The sequence below is a fragment of the Fringilla coelebs genome, assembly GCF_963513975.1.
Source record: "Fringilla coelebs genome assembly, chromosome: 15".
Lineage (NCBI taxonomy): Eukaryota > Metazoa > Chordata > Aves > Passeriformes > Fringillidae > Fringilla > Fringilla coelebs.
The window spans coordinates 8,659,526-8,685,529 of record NC_140041.1 but is presented as its reverse complement, the minus strand read 5'-3'; the positions used below and the strand labels follow the sequence as shown (position 1 = coordinate 8,685,529).

The window sequence follows — 26,004 nt, the reverse complement described above, 5'->3', positions numbered from 1 at the left end:
GATCATAATTGTAAGTAAATAATTTGTAAGTAAAAAACATGGCTGTATTATTACTTTCTTCTTTTGTAATCATAAAACACGGCAGCATTATTGACTGGGTTGAGAAGCAGACTAAGAATAGAAATGACTCACTCGTCTCCATTGTGATGCTGCCCTGCTGCAATGACCCCAGCTCCTGGCTGGATGCTTATCAGTACCAAGACATGCAATCATGCTAACAAATCAGATCTGAAGCAAGAGCTGGCACCATTAACACCAATGGCACATTTCTTCCTAATCCATTCATTCTGAGCAAGAGCTTTTGCCAAACGTGGCCAACCTCACTTTCTCCCCCACAGTCAGTACGTTACCGTGGGGGGGATGTGCAAGACGCAGAATTAGTAAGTGACAAAAATGGAAAAGGCCAGAAATGCCCAGGGATGAAGAGATCTGATGTAATTATGGGATGCTCAAACCTGCCCCAGGCAGACTGACAGCCACAGTGGCCATGGCCTCACACGTGACCCGCGGTGACACAGCCACGTCCCCCAGCCCTTCACAGGCAGCAGGACTGTGGTGCACCCTGAAAAAACCCTGCTAAGTATTTGCCAAATACACAGCTGTCCTTGGGATGTGCTACAGAAGGGAAAATCCCCAGTGCCAGCAGAGCCTCAACACAGCCTGGGTGTGCTCTGGATCTGGAGGAGAGCCCAGCCTGCTCACCAACCCCCAGAGCAGTGCTGGCATCCCCTGCACAGGGGCTGCAAGAGCAAAGTCACACTCTGGGCACTTTGAAGATAGAGACAGAAACAGAAACCTGCTCCCTCCGAGGGAAAAGAAAGAACACTGCCAGCATGTGTTCACTGCATTTACCTGGAAGGAAAAAAACCAACAAACAACTACAAATAGTTAATTCTGCAGACAACCAGTGCTCTTATGAAATAACACTGTTCTATACACCTCAAAAATGTAGCAAAGGAATTGAAATGGTAACACCTTTACCAAAGAAACCAACCAGATGATGCATTCTTAACATTAGCTCATTTGAGGGGAAGGCAGGGAGGGAAGAGATTTAAGATACCCATAATAATTTGAATGTCAGCTATCCTGAAGCTATCCAGTTAAATCAAGAACTAGAATTCTTTTACTTAATTAAGAGGTGTAAGACAAAAGAAGAGCTTCAAGGATTGTAACAATCATTGAAAATATTATTTAAAGTATCTGCATATAAATCTTGAGTTTGTGTCAAATCAGGTATTTCTACAGAACAAGTTCCAGCACTAACAAGAAGTACTCCATGTGAGAAGTAGATGTTAGCTCATGTCACAACCCAACAGGTAATGTTTTACAAAACACAGATTAACCTTAATCATAAATATAATCACAGTATATTTAATGTGCAGAGATTTACATTCTAAGGAGTTAATGGAGATTGCATAAATAATTCCCCTTAAAAGCAAATCCAAGAAACCTTATATTAAGGGAAATATTCCTAGCTGGGTTAAAAAATACTGGATTTCAGTACCTAAAGGATCTGAGTTTGCTTTAAAAAGCAGAAAACTACTTGCACATGAGGCATGTAAAAACTTAAATGGTGTCATACTGAGTGTTCCAACATCAACCACAGGAGATGGACTAGAGCCCATGTGAAGGCTGGAAAGCTCCAAGCCCTCCCCAAGCACACAGGACTCACAAAAGCTCCATGAGGCTGCATTCAGCATCTGTCACAGAGCACTCAGCTACAGGCTGGAGAGTGAAATACAACTCTGTGCTCATTCATTAGCATTAGGCCAGACAGGAAATCTGCTGGAGAGTTTATAAACACTTTTCCCTCTCTGGCAGAAACCTTATTGCAAGTTCCTGTAAAATGGAAGTTTGACTTACCCTCCTCCTTATCCTGATCCCCTGCCTACAGAAGAGGGCTGGAACTAGATGATCTTTAAGGTCCCATCCAATTCAAACCATTCTATGATCCTACCCTTCTCCCATGGGCTACATAAAGGGTTACACCATGAAATCTGTTTTTCAAGATCACTGGGAACCAATGTAGGAGCACATTTGTATAGGCATGGAACTAATCACACAAAATAAATTTATTACTTTACTAGTTTATAATGGAATATGGGAAAATATAGACACCAAACTTTTCCTTACTTGTCACACAGGCAGCTTGTTACCATGTTTTGATTCCTTGGTCATCTGCTGAGTTACAAATTATTTTTTGCTACCTTAAGTACACAGAGTACGACACTTTCCAATCAGAAACTTGCAGTCTACAAAGCAAGGAGTAGTATTTCAATTCAGACTGCTGAAAACCCAAAATCTTGGAGATTTGGTAGCAGAGATGTGGTTGTTTAGTCCTTGCCACTTAGCAATCACTCATTCAGGAGAACAGTGTTACAGAACTCTTCTTATATATTCCTAATTAACAGACATAAAAGCAGATTTGGGAATGTGCTTCTGATTTGAGAAGTTTATATCAATTTCCATCAAACACCTCATACATACATATATATATGTGTGTGTGTGTGTGTATATATATATATATATTCCCATATTCTCTCCCCCCCAAAATCTGAGGAATCCACCAGGTTTGCAACAAGCAACTACAGGCACAGATGCATTGTTGGTAACAGTGAAATAAATCAACAGAAAGAAAAATAACTTGAAGAAAAACCTTAATGAGGACATGATCTGTTGACGAAGCACAGTCCTGTGAGTGTACCACACTGACTCCTTGCAGCAGTAACTGACAGCCTCTGAAATCATTCAGGAAGCCGTGAAACTTGGTCTTTCTCAGAATAAAGATGCCAAGTCCCTTCTCACGCATCCCTCCAGGCAAGCTGCATAGGTAGCACCGGCATCAGCTGCTCCTGGGATTCTCCTACTCTTAGCAATGAAACCTGAGAATTATTAGCTGTGTGCTTATTCACTGTCACAAACACCAAAGAGACAGAGATAGGTTCTGTCCTACACAGAGTGGAATTTAATTCCTAATAAAGCTTTATGCACACTCACCCAGAGTGTGAGGGTACAACATCTCGTTTCTTCAATAACTAATTTAATGTCTTACTAATGATAAAATCCAACATATGTGACAGTTCTAGAAATGAGATGGCAGAGCATGTTAAACTTCAAGCAGCATATTCTCTTCCTGTCACAGACACAGTAATGCTGTGCAAGGCCTAAAATCACCACCTGCAACCCAACTGCTACCAACATACAGAAAAACATCAGTTCATATAAGTAATAAGCTCATATCTGACTGCACACTTCAGATATTTTGAAGCATATCAACTGAGAGTCTAACTCTTTTGGGGAGATGAAAAGGAAGATGGGGGAAATGGAGACAAATTGTTTTTTTCTGTTCTGAGCATGAATACTATTCCAGGCTTGTACTTCAATGTTAGTACTGTTTTAAACTTTGATTTTCAAAGCAGATGAAATTATCCAGAACAATTATTTTCAATTAAATTATTTGTCTAGATGACATATATCACGTTACTAAGCAGGAAGTTTGAAAAATAATGATGAAGAAAACCCTTCACATAAACTTTGCAGCCCTGAAACCCTGAAAGTGCAGAGTTTATAGTCTCTGCTGCTCTTGAAGACTAGATCAGTTGTTACCCTTTTTGATGTCTGAACTACCACTATGCTATTTTAAGCAAGTAAACCCAACCAAGTACAAGAGCGTTAATGCTGCATTGATCTGCATTTGCAATTAACTCAGCTCTAAGCCACAGTTCAAATATATTAAGGGAAAAAAAAAGAAACCCACCAACTTCTACATCTTGCCAAAAGAACACCAGGTAAAACCAACAATTTCTCTGTCCAGTGAGCAGGTTAAGGTTTACTTACAGTGCTCAGCTGAAGATCCTTACACCAAACAAACCCGTCTTTTCTAATTACTTCCTTCACTTCCACCTGTGGTGTTCCAGCCCAAACCACCTCACTGCCCCTCAACACTAAAGAAGCGTTCCCAAAACCAGAGAGGATGGACTGTTCACTTGACCAGTTTAGTCCCCAAAAGACAGTTCCAGGCAGCCCTGCAGGCAGCACAGAGCCCAGGGCAGGGCAGACTCACCGACAGGTAGCTGCTGGAGTCCACGTTGTCCGTGATGGTCTGGCGCTCGCCCCGCTGGTTGATCCTGCGGTACCTGCGGCGCGACTGCCGCAGCGGCACTTCCCTCTGCAGGATGTTCTCCTCATTGTCCTTGGAGTTCTCCACCTGGAACACATGTTCAGGCTCCTGGTTAAACATCCAGTTCTTCCATAGCACTGAGAGCCGATGGAGCCGTATGAAGCTCATGGGGAAGGAACAAACATAAGTTAAGGGCAGCTGAACCCCTCTGGAGTAAATGGCTGTGGTTGTTTCAGAGAACCACATGTGCAGAAGGGCCTTGTTACAATGAGCTGAGGCCACAGTTTCCTTCCGGGAACCAGTGCATTAAAAAAAAAAAAAAAAAAGTAAAAAAGGCACACATATCCTCTAAACAATGTCAGTCATCAGCAGAAACTCTTCTGCACCCACATGTATCCTGAAGGAGTTACAGGCACTGCTCATTTCAAGCTTACCTTCAACACAGAAATTACCGTTTTTTGTGCATTTACAATCTGGTGAAAATATTGCATTATACCCTATTTTTAGTAGTGTAATTTTTAAAAGCATAAATTATTTCTAGTACCATTCACAGCTAAACAACTTCAAATATTCCAGTTTTTTATAAATAGCTACTTCACCTATGTCATACTGCCTCCTAATTGCTTTCAGTGGATTATGGAGAACTGGCTGGAACTTATTCATAACTTGATGTTAAATATTATCTCTGACCAAACATAAAAAAATTAGGTAGATTTATCTGTTTAGTAAAAGCCAACATGAAACCTTTTATCTCAATAGCTACAATACTTGTTTTCTATAAAAAGCAGTCTCATCCTTTCCCATTTCCTTTTGATGTTTTGGAAAAATATCTCCCAGCAGGAAGCAGGACAGACATGCAAACAGGCTGCAGCAGGCAAGAAGCTTCTCTACAATGTATTTGCTATGCACAAGTTTCTACTGTCTTCAATGCCTTATTTTTAATTTTTTTCCTCCAAATTTCACTGGAAAATCCTAAACATATTACTGGAACAGGAGAAAAACCTCTGTATGGTCTTACACAGCTCTCACTTCACATACTCAAAAAATTAAAATCCAAAAGATACAAAGAAATGAAACACAGAAAGACTTAGACAGAAACAAGAAAGTGACCAAACTAACACCATCACAAAAGCAAGATCATATCTACCTTCCACATCACTTTTCTCAAACACCTATGGTCTGTCTGAGGTCAAAAGAAGGTGCAAGCAGCTAAGCTTGTCTTGTGGGTTATTTCTGATTCCATAGAGAAATCATACATTAATAACATGGGTTAAAGATACAACACTTAGAAAAGCTAGAAGAGTGAAGCTCACACATTAATACTGTCAAAAAAAGAAATCAGAAAAGTTGAGCTGAAAAAGGCATAACCACACTTTTCACTATAATTTTACTATCTCTTTGCAAAGGAAGAGGACAACAACCAAAGATATCTATTTGCAGCACTGCAGTAAGCACTGCGGTGTAAGAGTGTAAAGAATACAGTGGATGCAAGCAGAAACACAAAAAGAAACAAAAAAATCTTTTTAAACAGGCCATCCAGTATCATCAAAAAGTGCACTAAGATGATTGACATAGAAGCCTTTCTTCATGTAGCATAAATATGGATTTCTAGCTAGAAACAACATTGCTCTCAAATTGTACAGAAGTCCTCCAGAAATAAGGAATTTTGGATTTGTAGTTATTAATTAAATAACCAGAATTATCATGATTTAATTTTAAATTTTTTTATGTGAGCTCCTTCAATAAATGCATTATCATTTTTTCCCTGCATTCAGTCTTACAAGATCATAGAAACCAAAATAAGCAGTGAACTTCTCCAACAGAACAGATTAACCTGGACCTAAGAAACTGCTGGGGTGGACGAAGACTCTTTCAATACAGATAACCCTTATTATCAAGAAACCCCAAACTGAACGTGTATTTTTAAGGCTAAATTAAAACAAATACTCAGTGACAGAGGAAATAATTTTTCTTTCACAATTCTAACTGAAAACTAAGATGTAAGCACTAATAAATTATTTGCTAGCACTAAGTCAGAACAAACAAGTGGCGGAAAATGAGACCACCTGCTTCCTTTGGTTAGTGAACTGCTGTTGGCAAAAACAACATGGAAATCAGAAACCAGGAAAGACCTCCACACCACAGAGCTTGCAGCTTAGTACCACCAGCACGAGCAGTATTTTGAGTCCAGCTGACCACCAGGTTGTCAACACCCATGAGTCACAAGAACTGCTTTTGGTGTTCTGTGCATCAACAGGATAGACACACCTGGGCACCTCACTCAGCCCTGCTTTCACCTGGTTAAAACTAAAAATTCCTGTTGGCAGAGAGGAGTCACCCTCATCACAGCCCTGTGGAGGAATTCAGCTCCTCTGTGAGTGCTGTGAGCCAGGTCCTGGCAGGGGAGCAAAGGGAGGACAGATTCCCTGGGCCACGGCAGAGCCAGGAGAACCAGGCTGCCCTCAACTCAGATGGAGGCACTGTCCCACAGACTGCTGCCCATTATTTCATTTTCAATACGCTATCACAGAATTGTTAAGGCTGGAAAAAGACTCAGAGATCATCACATCCAACCATGCCCCTAGCCCTGCCAGGCCCACCACTAACCCTGTCCCCAAGTGCTGCATTGACACATCCATGAAATCCTTCCAGGGATGGTGACTCCACCTCTGCCCTGGGCAGCCTGTGCCAGGCCTTGACCCTTCCCATGAAGAAAATTTCCCTAATATCCAATCTAAACCACAGCACTGTCATGTTTCACTCTGCAGTCCGAAGCAGCAATGATATATGTTCCACCTGCAAGTATCACACTGCTCTTCTGAAATCTTACATTTAGATCTGAAGAAGAAAATGAAAGCACCAAGGAACAACAGTAATGACACTTCAATATACCAATATGCTGCAATTCTGGGCCATCTTCCTAAATGATAAATGGGGCTATTATTAATTCAATAGATTGCTCAGCCTCCAAAAATATGAGTTACAATGCCTATTCACACACTATCTGTTATCCTCATTAACTTAAGTTGACCACATTTTATGGCCTTTAAAATGGGTCCATTCCCAGAGGATTCCCACTACAAAACTGATTTACATTCTAAAGTGACAGGAGAGAAGGAAAAAAAAAATTAAAATCAGTCACCAGCAGGAAACGATAGAGTTCTTTAACTCCATTAAGGCAGCTAACTAATTATTTTGGCTTGAAGATAAATATTCATTATGTATTAAACCTCCTTAGTATGTTGGAAATTAAAAACTATAGAAAATAAAATAATTAAGACAAATTAATAAGAGCAATCAGGGAACTAAAACTCAAGTACACCTTGTGCCAGTGAAGATCATTAGCAAGGTGCACACCACCACACTGATGCTTTTTTCTCACTCTGTTTGAAGTGCTTCCTAGAAAATAGAGCCAATAGCACCTTTAGCTACATTTACCTGTAAAATATGACCATAAATATAATGAGAAAAGAACTCTGCACTTTTAATTCTCTGATTTTCCTACTGGAAAATTATACTGAAGTTCCAGAGAGGGATATAAGATACTTTCAAGTGCCTCTATACTCTCACTGGCATTTAATCACAATTACAGACAATTCAGGAGATTTAAAACAGAGCAAACAGCTGTCTGGGCTGTGCCTTTGTCTCCAGGAACACCCAGCAGTGTGTGAGGCTGCTGACATGGCCAATGCTGGCTTCCCCAGCTCCTGTGATACTGTGCTCCTCTGAAAACACCCATCACAGTTGTGCCTACTCAAGTTACACACACAACACTAGTTTCTTCCATAAATATTTCAAGAGGGTCAGATTCTCTCTTGAAGCACACACTGCACAGAAGCTCCTCTTTTATTTCCATCATCTTTTTTTTATTATTTTTATTTCTTTATTGCAATGGTGATGTGACCAAAGATGTAGGTATTTCTTAAGATTTCCTTTGCCCATGAAATATTTTTCATGTAAACTTACAAATGTACTTGCAGTGAGTCAAGTCACCAGCCAGACCAGGCTGGTCTAGCCCTCCCCCAGGTTGCTCCAAGCCCCATCCAAGCTTGCCTTGAACACTTCCAGGGATGGGGCAGCCACAGCTGCTCTGGGCAACCTGTGCCAGGGCTTCATCACCCTCACAGGGAAGAACTTCTCCCTAATACCTAATAATAGATATGACTGGATAAGTGAGTGTTTCTCTCTCTGCTAGAGGAGCACTGAGGAGCAAGACTCAGCTCAGCCCAGGCACAGCACTCAGGCACACTGAGTTTACCACATGCTCAGTTCAGCCACCAGACCCTTGGCAGCTGCAATTAAAAAGTAAAAATGCAAACCAGCGGGCCTGGGGCACTCCCTTGACATGGCTGCACATACTGCCACCCAACAGTCCTGTGACATCCCTCCAGGCATAAATCTTCCCCCAGAATTCCAGCTTTGAGAAGAGACTGGACAATTTGGAATTAAACAAATTAACTGTTTCACTCCAGAGATGAAGACAGATTTCTTGCACTCTTAACCTGCACTTCAAGGCAGACTTTAGCTTAAAATACATGCTGCAGCACAGAGCACATTACTGATGCTATCAGAGCCCATGAGCAGAGTCAGACTGACATTGCACAGAGCAAACTGCACAAAGGATAGCAAGTGGACTTGGTACAGGACACTGCTGACGTCCCTGCTGGTAATGCACTGTGAGAAACAGGTATTTTATGGAAGCTGAGTATTTACATGCTCAGTAAGAGACACTGTCAAATATTAGTTTAAATATTACCATATCTAGATCTAGGGCAGCTAAATCAATAGCAGTCTGGAGATGGGAGTCTGATTAACAGACACGTGGGTTCTGAGCACAACAAACAGCTTTGTTCCAGCTCCATTAAAAACATCTCAGGTGAAAGTTGGAAGACATCTGCCTGTGTCCTCAGGCACACTGCTGAGATACAATGTTGGTCCTCACTATGGAAAAGCAATCCCAATATTGCAACTGCATGTGGATAACAACCTGGGAGGGACTAAGCTACGCTCTCTAAGCACGTATATGTGACTCTATACGTGCACTTGGCAGCATCAGTAAGTGTTCTGAAGCAGCAGAAGGACTCCTGGACATGAAGGATGGTGACAAATCCTCTACTTCAAGCTTGGCTAAGCACTCTCATGTTTCTTCTCCTACCTACAAGCCTCCACACTATGTGGCACTGGAAAGGCTTGGAGGGAGAACGCTGTTCCACCCAGACATGCCCAATAAAAGCCATGAAATGGGGAATGGGGGTGTAAATAAAATACTCAAGATAGAAGACTGCCACAGCCTGACTCAGGAATGCTCAGCTCAGCCGTGACTGTTAGGCTTTTTGAAACTCAAGTAAGCATAATTTTAGAAAGAATGACCTAATCATCATCATCATTTACCCATCTAGATTAAATTTACATAGCTACTGCTGTTATGAGAGCAGCCATAGGTATAATTGAAATCAAGGCAATTTTACTGCAATTTCATAGAATACTTTACAATAAGCTTTCTGCTGTAAAAGAGAAAGAATTTGCTGAAACCAGCAATAGATTTAAATACATATGAAAAAAATCTGCCTTACCACAATCATTTCTGAAGGTTCCAATATGATACATTCGCATCCTCGCTTTCCTCCAGACTGCTTGCCAAAACTAGAGTGGGATGGAAAAAAAGCAAACAAAAAGGAATGAGATGAACAGCCTATTTTACCTTTTCAGTAACAAAAATAATTGGCAATGGTCCATGTTGTTAAAAAACAAAAAAAGAACAAAGAAAAATTGATGAAAACTATTGTATGAAAAATGTTAATTAGATAGTATCATTACCATAATATTTTAATTTATTCAGCATCCCTCATCACAGCCTGCTATGTAAAGTCCAAATATAAAGAATGTTCTTCTGTAAAATCATTATTACTTGCAGATACTCACAACCACTCATAATACATTTCTGTTCTGACAAGAAAACCTTAGTACATTTTAATTAAACATTAAACGGGCCTTGTAAAAACAAATATACATAAATTCCAAAGATTCCAAAATACTACTCAGCACAGAGCATCTTTAATGAGAGCTCCCTCAACTCTGTTCCCCTCCCAGCAAAGGGGGGAACAGAGAACCTCTTTTCTCACACTGAGCCTTGTGATCTGTTTTTATGCTGCTACTTGTACCGCAAGGACTGGGTCACGGTGATGGGTTCTGTTTAAGAAGTATAAAAAACACAAATGTAACAAAGCACGATGGGCAGTGTAAGACAGCAGCTGAGGAAAGCAGCTAAAAACAACCTGATGTGCCCCAGCTCACCAACTCTAACAGCAAACTTCCTTCAGGACATTGAACAGCAGAGGTGACTTTAGAGAAATCACCTCTGGAGAAGGCAACATGCAACCAAATGTGAGTGTGCTGGAGCCACCAGCAAAAGAGGACTGGGCTAGACACTGCTGGGGGACTGTGGGATGTGTTACAGACCAACAACCTCTCTAATCAATCCATCTGTCCCTGTTGTGGTACCTGGAATTGAATAGATCTGGCTTCACACATTAAGTAAGCTTGTCTTCACTCCTCACCCATCAGCCTGAGGTGGGAATGCCTGACCTGCTCCCTTCCTGGCACGAGGGAAAGTGATTCCACAAGCCCAGCAGATAAAACCAGCTCCCTGATGAGCAGCACAGGCTGGATGAGCAGTTCAGCAGCTGCAGCTGCCATGCTACAAACTCAGACTGTCAACATCAATCACGTTTTAGCAGCTACCAGCAGGTGAGATAACTGAAGAACTGGTTCATGCAAAGCAGGATTAACATGAGAATTAGAAGGAAGTTAAGACAAGAGTGGAGACAAACCAGTAAAAAATGGGTCAGCTTCAGCTGTTTTCACTGAGATTATGTTTAAAAAGTACATCTGAAACTGCAGCCATGCAAGATTTGAGTTCCATGCATGGTCATCTCCATGGGAAAGATCCACTGAAACCACCACCACCACTTTATAGAGAACGCTTAAAAAGACTCATGTTTATAAACAACACTCCAAAACTTCTGTGGGATATATGCAACTATGGGAAAAGAATTTAAGGAACTGAACTGAGGCTAAAAAACTAAACTAAGCTGAAGAAGGGGAGGTTTTGATTAGATATTAGGAGGAAACTCTTCCTGTGAGGGTGGTGAGGCCCTGGCACAGGGTGCCCAGAGCAGCTGTGGCTGCCCCATCCCTGGAGGTGTCCAAGGGCAGGGTGGATGGGGCTCTGAGCAACCTGGGATAGTGGAAGGTGTCCCTGCCCATGGCAGGTGGTTGGAACCAGGTGAGCTTAAATATCCTTTAGATCACAAATCATTCTGAGATTCTCCTGAAACTGTGAAGTAACTCAAGTGAAGCCTCAGATGATTGCAACAGCAAAATTATCAGTGTAATCCAGTTAGGATAAAGAATTCCAATTAATAGGAGCATGGCAGCTTCCACTGTCAAGTTTTGATTTTGCTAATGGTCTACTGAAGGAAAAGGAAAAATATTTAAATTACATGACTGCAATAAAGTCATAAACGACATGACAACTAAAACTTTCTCACCCAGACCAGACAAGAGCAAGTTTCACACAGAAAACTGCCACTTTCACACATCTATAGTAAGAAACTCAGAGATCAAATGTTCATGCCTTCTTTCATGCTTTTTCCACACAGCATGTGATTCAGGCATGAGAGTCTTGTGTTTTTGCAACACATAAAAAGAATGGCTAAACTACTCTCACTCCTACAACCATTAATTCAGTTCAGAAAATACAAAACTATCATTTTTAATGTCAGCTCCAACACTGAGGTGCACTGAAATCCATATTAGGATTTCTCTACAAACTAAAAAACAAACTGAGATCAACTTTGCCATGGGATCATTTTCAATTTAAAGAAAAAAAAAGTTAAATAACTTATAATCCTATTCCTTATAGCAGAAAACAAAAGACCAGAGATTTTTTTTTCCCGAAACACCAAAATTATAAAGGAATTATGTGCAACTGGAAGTTTCAGGTTTTGCACCTTCTTAAAACCAGAAATAATCATTATCAGTTTTATGACAAAACAGATTACACTATTGCTACATCCCCTATAGTTAGGAAAACCATCAATTTCCTGTGCAGGTTGTTCAAGCAAAGTATTTTTGCTGTGTAACAAGATTTTATCAAACTCCTGGAGGTCAAGGAGGAGTTGTTTTCTTTTTTGTTTAACATAAACACATTCCTCAGATACAGCCACTGTCCAGCCTCCCTCTGCTGATGTTGCAGCATTTGCTAATTAGGTAATGGCAGTAAAAGCTAATGATGGCAAGAATGGTGCTTGGAACAAAGGTCACAGTCTTGGCCCTGTCACTTCTGCTCCATCAGGCACTTTACAACAACCAAACACTTGGAAAAGGATCAGGTTCCAAAGACAAAACCCACCCAGCTAATCCTAGAGAATAAACTCATATTAACAAGTCAACAGGTCAAGTTTCATTATTTCCTGGCACACACCATCATGGATGGTTTATTGATTATTCCACAGCAGAGCTCCATCCAAAGGAGGAGGCCACATATGGTTTTTCCCCAGCCATAACTACCACTATGTCTTGAAAATACCAACTTTTAACATTCTTAATTAACATCCACAACATGTTTTAGAAATATGGGTTTTAAATTTCTTAATGACTTATTACATATTTTTCCTCTAGAATACAAATATTTAGCTTCTTTATCAGTTAAGAGGTTTGCTGACATCAATACACTTCCCTAATCTGCCAATTATAATCAAGGCTTCAGAAAAACATTCATTCCTAAATGTTTGTAAATGGAAAAGGTTCGTTTGAACAAAGCTTTGAAAATGGAGGAGAGAAACCCACTTGGGAAACAAAAGCAAACTTCGACACAGAACATTCTTTCTAAGAAGGAACAATTCTGTGACAACAAATTACTTGGAGAAGTCTTTAGCTGGTGATTAAATCCCACCCAAACCTGAACCATGCTGCTTCTGAAAAGAGAGAGCTCTGGAAAATACATCTAATTCTGGAAGAGATGGGGCAATCTTATCTTTTGGTACTAAAAGAGAACTTTGCTGTGGCACCAAGAACACACGGTGCTGTTTGCAGGAGCTGTTATTACTCAGCCTTTTAGGTTACCCAAGCTGGCACCACAGACATCCTTTCCCAGGGTCAGGTTTGCTTCCTGGAAAGGTCCAATCCAAGAAGCCCATTTCAGTACTTCTGCTTACCAACCATCACAGCAGCTTCCCCAACCAAAAGCATATCTCAAAAACACTACATCCTCCTGATGTCATATGTGGCAAGACACGTAAGAAAATTGGGAAAGACTCACTAAGGTACAGCACATTACACATGCTCTCGTGCTTTAAGCAGGATGGGGAAAATAATCTAATTAAAAATTTAAATTAACACTTAAAGTATAAGAAAATATGAAGCTAATGTAAATTAAGCTCTATTTACAATGAAAAAATTGTCAAAGGACATACTACCACTGGTATAAACCACTGACGTTTTAAATGATTGAACAATTTAATGGGCATTGTTAACACATGTGTGATTTAAATATGTCTTAATGGCATTCTATAGCTTGCCACTGCTGGAAACCTAGAAAAAACTCAGTACTATAAAACTGCACTACAATTTTTTTTATTTATTATTTTATTGTATGCTCCCATCACTTAATATTCATGTATTTCATCTGCATCATTAATTTTCACACACTCATTCAATGGCCTGCAATGCTGTCATGGGGGGAAAAAAAAAGTCTTCCATAGACCAAAGGCAGCTTTGTTTATCCTCGATTTATGGATGCCTCATTTGCAAGAAATTGTGTTTTCCTTCTAATTCACTGCTACTCATAATTAAAAATGCTTAAGCAGTTGCATAATCTGAGAAAAGAATGTAAGTTAAACTGGCATGATACCCCATACCAACAACTAATTGTTCAGGCTGTGGGATCAGACTGGAGCTACCAAAATGCAAAAGCCCAGGACTGCAGGAAACAGCTCTCAGCCAGGCTGGACAGGGCCTGGAGAATCCTGGTCTAGGGAAGTGTCCCTGCCCATGGCAGTGGGCTGGAACTGGATGAGCTTTAAGGCCCCTTCCAACCCAAACCAGTCTGTGATTCTGTGACATTCCTTGGTTCATCTGTCCCTTTCCTGCTGTGTGATTTGCTCACCTCTCTGCAACTGCAGAGCACCTCAGAAGTGCAGGCACCTGAGTGCACTGACACACAGGGAACAGAATAAAATCAATCACTGCAGGGACCTTCTGTATCTGAGAATACTCCCATCTCACTCTCATGCTCACTCCCCAGAACAGGAGGGTGTTAAAACTTTTTAAGGTACTGGACCTTTTATAACAAACCTTACTTTTATAAAGTAAACTATTCAGAAACTCCTGCAATGTAACATATTTTGAATGTAGCTCTTGAAACAGGATGAGCACAAACACGGCTTTGTGAACACAAGTGTTTTGAAAATTCTCATATCCAGCTGTTGCACAACCTGAGTATTTGGTGATGAAGTACATCTGGAATGGCAAAACTGATGAGTTTAAGCAACAGCCATCACATTTTACTCAAACATTTCCTGATATCAACATTCTCAAGTTTTTCAATACTGATAGCTTCTCATTCTTTATTACTCAGAATATCATACATACATTAAAGATAAAAACACAGCCTGTCCTCAGGAGCTTTCAGCCTACAAACAGATGGAGACTGAGACTGTCTTATTTGTTTCAACACTAATCAACAAGCATCTTCAAATTTACAATATTCTACTACATCCTGAAACAATATTTTCAGGTATTTCAGACATCAAAGCTATTAATGGCAGGATGTCAGGCACTTCACATTCTGTATTTTCCAGGAACTGTAAAATCATAACATGATCCTGTCTGTGTAAATTGGTGTCAATAATGCACAGTTATCTGTGACTGTCAATAAAGCTACCTGCAGGAGTTTTACTGCACTAATACTCAGTACTGTATTACATGTAGAACGGGGTCAGGGCCCTGATACACCAGTTTATCAAGATAACAAGCAGAGTTTGCAGGTATTTTCTTTTTATGAATATACTTGTCTCTCAAACTGCCTGTCTGCCTGTCAGGCTGCTTTTAGGCACATAATGATGATAAATTGTACTCGGCACTGCAGAGTGAATCCCATGACCCCACTTATCCATTAACCTGGATGCATTTCTTCCATGCAAAAAGATTTTGTACAGAAGGGCACAACTGGGCCTGGAAGAGACAAGATGCAGAAGGAATAAACATGATGTTTGGGTGTTTTTGTAACAGATGAAAATGTGACTTTGTGCAGGTATAGGGGGCTACAAGGACATATAGTGTCAGGACAAGGGAGAATGGTTCTAAGCTGGCCAAAGTAGGTTTAGATGAGATATTAGGAAGAAATTCTTTACTAAAGGTGGGGGAGACCCTGGCACAGGCTGCCAGAGAAGCTGTGGCTGCCCCATCCCGGGAAGTGTTCAAGGCCAGGTTGAGTGGGGCTTGGAGCAACCTGGGATTCTGGAAGGTGTTCCTGCTCATAGCAGAGAGTTGGAATGAGATTAGCTTTAAGGTCCCTTCCAACCAAAGCCACTCTGTAATGCTATGAAAAGCATTTTTTTCCTCTCCTTGCAGAGTACCTCTTGTGCAGAACAGTTGCTCCAGCAAACCCCTGGATATCTACTGCCAAGTGGCTGTTGGTCAGATCCAAGATAAAATGCATTCTGTTACTAATGAAAGTAACACACAAGTATCCTAATGGCTGGAATAACCATTCATATCATTAAAGATCAATCTAATTACTCAAAAAATGTCATTTAATACTTAAATTTATTTGTCATTGTTTGGGAAATAACACTGAGGGAAAACCCATGAAGTTGCACAACAGGCATTAACAGCCACAGTGACTGTGGATAGAAAAGCCAGGATCTGCCCTTCCTGCACTGCAGTCATGACAGAGGAGTATACACAACACCAAAATCCTCACAGGAATAATTTGTTTTTCTTGGCATCTCCATGGAGGTCTCAATTTCACTAGATTTGTCTCAGCCCAGCCATGATCTGAAGAATGGGGCTGGTTGGTGGGGAGCTGCCTGAGGCTCACAGGTGCATCAGGAGCCTCACAGCAGCTGCTGACCAGCCCCAAATGTCCCTATTTGTGAAACAGAACAAGAAGATGGGGGAAAAGGTCCATCAGCATGGACCAAAAGTTCCAGCAAATGCAAGTGGCAGAGTTTATGAGATATCATATGCTATGCAAGTCCTGAGCTCTTCAAAGTAACTTCATTAGAAAAATATTATAATGCTTAACTCCATCAGGAAATGGTTTAAAGGAAACCAGACACCACAAGATACATGGCTGAATGCAAAATACCTATTTCAATTAATACTCGGTCATCAAAACCCATTTCTGCATTAGCTCTCAATAACAACATTTAGCAGGTTTATCTCTTAAGCCTGCTGAAGTTCTAATTGGAAATTATTTTGGAGGCTGTATAACATGCTACTCAATTTGCAGGCTGCAAGCTCAAGATCTCTGTATTAATTACTTTATACACCGAACATGACAACCCTTTGAAGAAGCCTGCGTCTCACCTACCACTTTCTGTGCAGCTTTCCAGTTATTTCAGATCATGGAATTGCAAAGTCTTAGTAAAATTGTATTTTAGTTATAAACAAACCATACATCACCCCTTCCTTCTAATTTCCTTTCTCCTGAACTTAAGTTTAGCCAACAAAAAACTCTGTGGCACAATCAGCATCCCTTGTAGTCCACAAAATTTCTAAAGGGTAGATGCTGTAAGGAGCCATCAATAGACCACAAGGAAATGATTGGTGCAGGGGAAATGTGGACAAGATTATTCTGCCATATAATTGAGACAGGCCTGAACACAGTCTTTCTTCATTTTTTGACTTTCTTAGAAGATTAGTCCATATCAAACAAGATGCACAATGCACTCTTAGTCTGCAGCACCTTCCCAGCCCTTACTCAACATCAGCAAGCCCAATTCACTTAGGGAGACCAGGACACAGCTTCTCACTGGTGAGCTGCCTCTTCTCATCCACATTCCCTTTTCCCTCAGAGTATTTTCATGCCAGCACTAGCTCTGCCAGAAGAATTTAAATCTGAACAACTCTATCTGAATTAATTAGTTTTACAAATACATTTATTGGTAGCATTCCCAAGTTGTTGCTTCACTTACTGGCTGTCAGGCAATGCTACAAGTTACAGCCACCACTTAACAGAAACATCCAAGGAAAACATCACCTCACCCAGAGACACAAATGCACTGAATAACCACTGCTTTTAACCTGTGCTGAGTACTAAATCTCTCAGACTTGATAAGCACAGGGATGCAAGCCTGAAGCTCCCTTTAAGAGAGCAGAGAAAATCACCCACAACAGTCAGCTGGGAAGAGCTTTCCAGTGTGAAGCAAACATACACTCAGAGTATTGTATTGTGACTGCAATATTTAGATTCACACAGTAAGAAACTTAAATCCCAATTTATGCCAACAATTATCACAATTCAGAACCTTCCTGGCAAGTGCCAGTTTGTCAGAAATTAGGTTTACTGTATGGCAGCAGGGGACTGGCACCCATGGATCCAGATCATGGCAGCTGAGGGAGGAAATGCACTATTCACACTCCAGGCATTGGGACTGGGATGGAGATGAGGAAGAAGAAGAGCAGAGTTTGAGGAGGACTGGGACAGAGCTTGGATATAGCAGGTGCAGTCTAAGGAGAAGCAGTATTCAAGTTAAGCCTGAAAAGGAAGGATCAGGGGACAAAAAGACCAGTATACCTTGCCCTGCCAGAAGCTGGGAGTACAGGAGCTCTGAGCCACTGGTTTACTTCTGCAGCAAATGGTACAAATTCACAACTATTTGCAGAAAGCTGCCCTACAGGCTTCAGAAGCAAAACTTATCTGACTTTAGATAGTGCATTTGAGGTACAAATATGCTTGAGAACAAAGTTACATACATCAACATTTAAATTATGGCATTTTGTTAATCTTTAAATTCTTTAAATTGCAAATCTCTAATCTCACAGTCTTCCTTTCCATCACTGACAGTCCTGTAGAAGCACAGTATTTTCTGAGCTTCTGGCACTTTACACACAATGGATGTAAACACTATTAACAGTCACTATTAAGTCACAGTCAGTTGCAAAATAAAAATATTGTTACTCACAAATACTAATACAAAACAAGCTAAAATAATTTCAACCCAAGCTGTTGTTCATGATGCAAAACTGGAGTTCCTCTTTCATTATGACCATTTTCTTGATCTAAGCATTTGGGTCTTCTCCTTTTACTAAAGAAGAGAGAAATGGCTAATTGAGTCATTGATGCATCTCCAACTCTCATGAAAAGGCATCACACAACCACAAGGCCATTTTAAGTAAAGCAATTGTTTTTAGCCAAGAAATGCACTACATGAGTAGAACAGTAATTCCAATTTTCTCCACTTGAGAGATTTGGGAAGGATGGGGAAAAGAGAAGTGTTTGTTTTAGTATGACTACATCTTGAATGTTTCAAGAGTTTGTATTTTTCCCTTGGAGGTTCAATTCTCACAGCTGTAGGAGGCCGTCAGCCACATAATTGGCTTCAAAAGTTCCTCCAGGTCCTTGATATATCTCCTATGGCTAATCTTGCTGTGAGTAATCTCCTTCAAATATCCTGTTCACATGAATTATCTTCATTAACAAGCAAGGTTAACAGAAAACCTCTTTAACTTGCTGACATGATTTTCCTTCCACAAATCTGTCAATCCTGTTCTTTTATTCCAGCCATCACTCTCACGTTAGAAGCAAATTCAAATCCATTCTCCAGGCAATAGGGTAATCAAGATTCTGCCATCCTTGTACCTGGTATTACTGACTGATCTGCATCTTACCTTAAAAATCTTGCAGGGCTTCTCTCATCATGAGCATCAGTGTCACAATATTGAATAGATTTATTGTGCCTGGTTGCAAGTTTTAGTCCTCCAATTTTTAAACCAATTTCTGAATGACAACTTGAATAAAAGTTAATAAAGCAGTAACTGGCCACCTCCTTATGTTTTCAAGGGGCTAAGCCTCTTGCAGGTTGGATTCCACAGAATATTTTATTTCAAAGAGTTCTGCAGAAAAAAATAAGGTTTCCCGAAGCTCTGACAGACAGCGGATGAAAGGGGGCAGGCAAAAAGCAGGATAGCATCTTCTCCAGGTTCAGTTTACAGTTGTTTACTACAGTCTCCTCCTATCAATCAAGGTAATCACAGGGCAGATGACAGAAAGAGGACAGGTACTGTGAGGATATACCAGCAAACAGTTATTAAGCCATAACCACCTTCCAGTGGCTACAATTATTTATGGAGACTGCAAAGACCTCACTAACAATCAATTGTAACAGCAGTTTCCTATATAATTGTTGTTTTATAATTAATGCTGGGCATTAATTGATTAAAGTGAATTTTGAAAAATGATTGCACAGATAAAGCAGTATCCCACACTCTCCCATAAAGTTTATTTGACAAACATTACAGGTTTTGGATCATATGCACATCAGGCAAAGAGAACATGGCAGCAAGTTATCTTTGCTTCCTGTGATCCAGAATAGCTCTGTAATACCTGAGGCAATGAGAATAAAGACATTCCTATGCATGTGTAGTTAAGCTTCCATTCAGAATGACTGACACAATCAGGAACTTGGTTGGGGACAAAGAATAAAGAGACATTAAGTATTACTTCAAATGTAATCCAAATGCTGCTAATTACAATTATGAAAGAACACTACTAACTTATCCAAGGCACTGTTTCATATGAAATTAGCTTGTGTCTGATGACTGCAGTTCCCTCAACTAGCAATGTGACAGATAAGGTATTCCAAACAGGGAAAGTAACTGAAGTTTATCCCACTCTACTGAAGAAAAAACCCATTCTATTTAATGGTCACGAACATGACTGTATTTCAAACAAAAAGGAAGTGAGCTGAACACCCTAGACACCTAGCAGGAGTCCACTCTCTTCCTTTCCACATGATCTCACCATCTAAGGAGAGAACATCCCAGGAACCACCCTTTATTAGCTGTAACCTCCCAGCAGCTCCATCTAACAGATGACCCTTTCAGCACCCTCATTATCCATAATAAATGCAGCTGTAATCTTGTGAATTAACTATACCACAGATCTACTTTGCTTTTCTCTTTTTTAAGGCACAAGAAACCTTACAAGAAATGGTGCTTTTAAGTGACTTACTCCAGGTTTTGCAAAACTATGATTTTAGAGAGTTTTAATGCAAATACCAGCATGCCATGTCCTCACTTCTGGTACTCCTGAACTTATACCTGACTCATCATAGTATGATTTTGGTTGAAAGGGACCTTACAGCACATCTTGTTCCACTCCCCTGCCATAGGCAAGGACAATTTCCATTAGACAAGACTGCTCCAAGCCCCATCCAAACTGGCTTTGAACACTTCCAGGGATGGGGCAGCCACAGATTCTCTGGACAATTTCACTCAAGGACCTTCAGTCACTCAAGGAGCATTAAGTGTTTGATACCCAGCCTACAATTAACTGAGTTGAAAAATTCAGTCCTGTCTGTTTTTACTAGTGCATACTCTGAAATTCAAGTGCACAGAAATGAATGTAAGCTGGAGCTGGCCTTAAGTCTATGCACTCATGGTCAGCTCATGCTGAGTCAAGTGAAACACAGTGAAATAAAAATGAGTGATGTGCAAGGTCAAGCAGAGTATTACTCTGGGTACTCAGGGCATTACTTGCCCAAGTTCAGCTCAAGTCTAATAATGTGCTTCAGTGAAAGCATGTCAGTGCTCACTCTGTCTCAACCCCAGGACACAGATGGGCTCCTGGCACAAGCTCTCCACAGCTGATGCTGCTGGCCCCTTCTTGCTTCACATAAAAATCATAAGTGCCATTAAATACAGCTCTCACCAAATGGCAGCAGCTATGTGATCTGCAGTCATATTTTTGTGACACGGAACTCTATCCAGAACAGTCACACAGCACAAAGAAACGCCAGGTAATAGGGGTCTCTTTGTCTCAAAGAGACCCCAGGTAATAGGCTGACTACAAATCCTCTTACAAAGTTAAAAAGCCAAACTAGATTGAGTGCAGTACTACACAAAGAAATTTCAGCATGCAGAAGAAGTCTGAGAAAATTTAATTGAATTGGCTGAACATTTATTTCACTATCAAACTTTAGAAAAAAAATTATGAAATTATTTTAAAATTCTTTAAAAATTACAGTAACATAAATACATAGGAAGCATTTATTTAAAAAAATAAACTTGCCTTAAATAATAACAATAACTCAATTATTTTACCTACCTGCAAGGTGGCAAAAACATTGAATCCTTCATGAGCACAGACCCAGAAAGAAGAATATACCAGCATCTTGCAATAGTTTCTGAGCTGTAAGAAAAGAAATCACTGATTTGTACTTCTCCTTACAGCACCTTAGAATTACATTATCGAAAATATTATTGTAGTAAAATAATGATTTATTGTTCTACCAGTTTAAGATAAGAACCTGGGAACTCCAACTGGACCAGGAGTTTTTTTTAAAACATTGACATAAGGGATATTTCTTATACCTAACATTTTGACATTTAACTCAGCTTAAAAATTTACTTTATTAAAATGAAATTTTAAGTAAAAACCTTTTATTCCAGTGAAAGTATACACAAAGGCTATAAATGCAGGACAGCACAAACCCCCACACACAGATATTGACCTGCTACTGGAGCAGGTGTGTGTCACACATACCCACCACACCAACAAGCAGGTGGCATCTCATTTAGACTCAGGAGGGCTGGAAGCTGTGCCTTATAGAGAAAGCTAGGATTAACTGGGAGATGATAAATATGCCATAAGCAATGCTAAAATATCAGGGAAATAAAAGTATATTTTCCTCCCAGGAAGAACCTAGAGAGCTGTAAGCTAAAATCCCAATTTTTGCACTGTAAAGCAATGGGGTTTGAGCTCCAGCCCTCTCCAGCACAGGCTGCTCTGTGCAGGCAGTGCCAGCTCCAGGGATACAGTGCCACCTACTGAGCTGAGTGTCACCAGACTGCAGAGGGGACACTGCCTGCCTGTCCCCTGCTGTCACTGACACACACACACACACACCTCCTGCTGTCCCTGGGAGCCGGGCTGGAATGTCACGGGCACCTCTCAAACACCAACACTGCAATACTGCCACAAGCACCTCTGCCAAAGCTTTTAACCAATTATTGACAAGGACTGAAAAGCAAATGACACATAACAACATGCAAAACGTTGGGTTTGCCCACATTTCTGCAGAAGAACTCCAGCAAGTGCTGTGTACTCACCAGAAGAGAACTTGGTTGCCCTTGTACCTCTCGTAGCGGGCACTTGACGACATTATTCTGAGGGAAGAGGAAGAGAAGTTTAAATTCAATTTTAATCCCCAAAGATCATAAGACATTAATCACTGCGTTTCAGTAGAATCACTTTCAGGCTCTAAGACCTCAAATTCAACTATTTCTTTTGTTCTAAAAAAAGGATGTTCTTAACTGGAAAATTCAAATTATTACGGTGTTCTTCATTATCCAAATAGATAATATACAGCATGTTTTCCAAGTGTTTAAATCGCTCCCACACATTGGAATTACCCATAGCAACAGAACTGAAGGAACTAAAATACTTCCAAAGCACTTTTTGTGCTCTGTTGGCCTTCCATTTTATGGGTTCTGAGACCATCAGAATGTCTGAAGCATTAAAAAACTTTTGTAATCTGGAGTTAAGACAGAGCACTGACTACACAGCAGACAAATGGGAGGCAAATGGGAGTAAGCTCTGCCTTCCCTCTTAGAAGAGCTAATTAGTTTAAATTCTGTGTCACATAATGGCAGTGACTTAACTCAGCAATGGATTTGGCCAATGCTCTGCCACCTCAAACTGTAGGCAGACAAAAGCTCTGCTTATCTCCACAAAAAAAGTAATAGATGTGTGTTAAAAAACACAAACTGCAGAGTACCTCACCTTAGCTGATGTTCCCTGAAGTGTGATAGTATGTCCAGCCCATGAAGGAAAGAATAGATAGTATTCAAGTCCTAAAAAAAACAAAACAAAACAAACCAATTAAGCAATCTCATTCACATCTAATCACTCAGTTTTACTGTTCAGATTCTGCACTAAGTTACACAGAATTATACAAAGCCCAGATAAATAGGTAGGTCAGGACACACACAGACTTGAAGAACCCTGTCTACACTTGAGCTGCAGCAGTGAAAAGAGTGAAATGCAACTGATGCATAAACACTGACCTAAAAAAAAAAAATATTAAAAATATCTCTGAAAATATTATTTATGTGAATGGACACAGCAGCAAGCAACACATGGAATAAGACAAATAGAGCAGGCCTGTTCACCCAAGGTCAAAAATTGCTGAAACCTTCTTAGATCTCTTTAAAGAAGGAATTTTTCAAAACCAGTGAAAAACCTAAGCCACTATATAGGGTGCAAAGAACCACCAGAGTACCTTTTCATAGCAAAGAGGTTATATTAAGAGGGGGAAAAACTCTTTCATGTCCACCCCAGACCTAGCTGGCCCACTACAAACTACACCATCCTACTGCCTGTCTTGCTCAGCCCAGTCCATGTCTGGAGGGAACATCAAAAGTACTCCAAAATACTCTTTGGCAGAGATGAAAACAATAAAGCTTTAGAGGTCTCTCACTCCTACTGCCACTGGTCAGTATCACATCAGTGTCATCCACTAGCAACCACAGAAACAAAAGTATTACAACACTTTGCTTTATAAACTGAACTTTACATAGAAGCTGTAATTAGGAGTTACAGCTGTTTAAAACCTCTCACCAGACAGAATCCTCTTCAGTCACAAAAATATCTGTGCTGATGGTGCAGACCACATGGCAGGGAACAGCTCACTAGGGCTATTCAGCACTTAATTTACTGTCCTGAACAGGTGGGCTGTTAGAGCCAAATACACACACAACAAAATCATTATACACCACAGGGCAGTCTCTCCTCTTGGCCTTGGAAGGTATGTTCTGAATTTTCAAGTGCTGCATTTATCTAGTGTTTACATAAGATAAATCAATATGAATGTTGGCCTCAGAATTTACAATGGATTTACTTCAGAGAAGTTCTCTGGCTCCACAGTCCATGTTTAGCAGTATAACTGATATGAACTGTTGTATCAAATGAAAGGTCAGACGTAATTGCAGACCATGTAATACCAATAAAACTCTGATTTTTTGTTTTAAATGTCATTACCAAATCCCATTAAAATTAAACAGAAGGCCTGAATTTGTAACACATTTACAAAGCATTCATTTCACACAGTCCAATCTCATTCTACTCATCCAAGCTGCCACAAACATGTTTTTGTTAGTGAAACCATCCAGGAGCACTAGCTATGGATAGACTCCAAACACACCACAGCCTGTCAGAGGTGGGCACCTGCCAGCCAAAGGGTCACTTCAGATAACCAACAGCTCCATTACTGAGCTTTTCCTGTTTCTGAGCAGGCAACTACCTCAGCTTCTCCACCTGAAAGCATCAGGCACAGAAATGCAGCAACTATGTACTCAGACCATACAGCGGCTTAGTAGTTAATAATATCTGATTGTCCAGGCCAAAAGAAGGATACTCACAACTCCTCTGAAAGTTGGGTAGCCAGAAGAGAATCAGTATTTGGTATTAAAGCTGAATTTTTTAAGTCTTCATAACTCATTTTGTCTATATAGGTTTTCCTACATTTTCCAGTAGTTTTTTACATAAGTGGGACTAAGATAGAACATCTTGACAACATTTTAGATAAGCAGTTCTGTAGTTATGAGTTACAGAAAACTGTAAGCAGAACAAGAGCCTATGTTCCCCTTTTAATCACAAAGCTTTTAACTTCTGCATATGAAAAATGACCACATCCTGACTTGTGAATTATTCTCTACAACTCCCTAGAATGCAGCCCCTTTGCAAGTTCACTCAGCCTGGAGTGACTCCTGCACTCCACCTGCAGCACTCAGACTGCTGTACTGATCCACTGAAGAGCCTGATGATCAAACAGTTGGCAAATTTAAGAGATAAACATTTGCTTAAAGGGATACATGTCTGGAAAGCATCCCCCAACTCCAGCTTCATCTGTTGAGATGAGCAGCAGCAGAGGGAACAGCTGAGCACAAGGAAGGCAAAGGTTCCTATTCCCCCCCTCAGCAGAAGGCATTCAACTTACACTGCCCACTATTACTGCTCTAATGCTGAAAAATAACAAACTACACGATAAATGTACCAGCCAGGTGATGCATCAACAAGCTAAACACATTGGCTACTCACACAGCAGTTTCTATAGGCGGCTTTAAATCCAGATCTGTAATGCTTTCCCTAAAAATCCCTGACTTTTAAAGCAAGCCCCTCTCCCCAGACATGCAGAGAAGGTGATTCTGGGTGCCACTGAGCAAAAGAAAACTCAGCAGTCTCCTGGGAAGGGCTGTGAGGTGCCTCTTTCTGCCAGTACCTCGAATGTACCCTTCCAATCTGTTTTTCACATCTTGGCAGAAAGCCTTTTTTGCTTGTTTAAATGGATACAACCAGGTAGAATTGCTCCTTTCCCTCAGGTGCAACTTCAGATTCTAACACAGAAGGGTATAGTACATGTGGTGCATATATCCCAGGTTTCCCAATAAAATGAAAATTACATGACCTATGAAAATCAGTCCAAGTTTGTGAAGTTTTCTCTATACCTCCAACTCATTTCAGACTAAGTGCTTAAAATAGCACTGAAATTACATTTCACATACTATATTTAGAGTCTCATTCTGTATTTTTGCCCACAAGGAACATCAATTAACCGGAGGGTGGCTGGACATGGGCAGGGGCTGTGGCCACCTCG

General features: G+C 40.4%; 1 protein-coding gene across 3 annotated transcripts in view; it reads right to left on the bottom strand.

Annotated features, from left to right (window-relative positions):
* The window catches only part of RAPGEF6 (Rap guanine nucleotide exchange factor 6), a 121,885-nt gene that overhangs the window by 73,248 nt on the left and 22,633 nt on the right, over positions 1 to 26,004 (bottom strand). For all 3 annotated transcript variants that reach the window (XM_084216063.1, XM_084216065.1, XM_084216064.1), the window contains exons 2-6: positions 23,133 to 23,203; positions 22,460 to 22,516; positions 21,456 to 21,539; positions 9,694 to 9,763; positions 4,064 to 4,207 (exon numbers count right to left, since the gene is read on the bottom strand). In XM_084216063.1, coding sequence (XP_084072189.1) covers positions 4,064 to 4,207; positions 9,694 to 9,763; positions 21,456 to 21,539; positions 22,460 to 22,516; positions 23,133 to 23,203 — 426 coding nt within the window. The remainder of the gene's footprint in view (positions 1 to 4,063; positions 4,208 to 9,693; positions 9,764 to 21,455; positions 21,540 to 22,459; positions 22,517 to 23,132; positions 23,204 to 26,004) is intronic.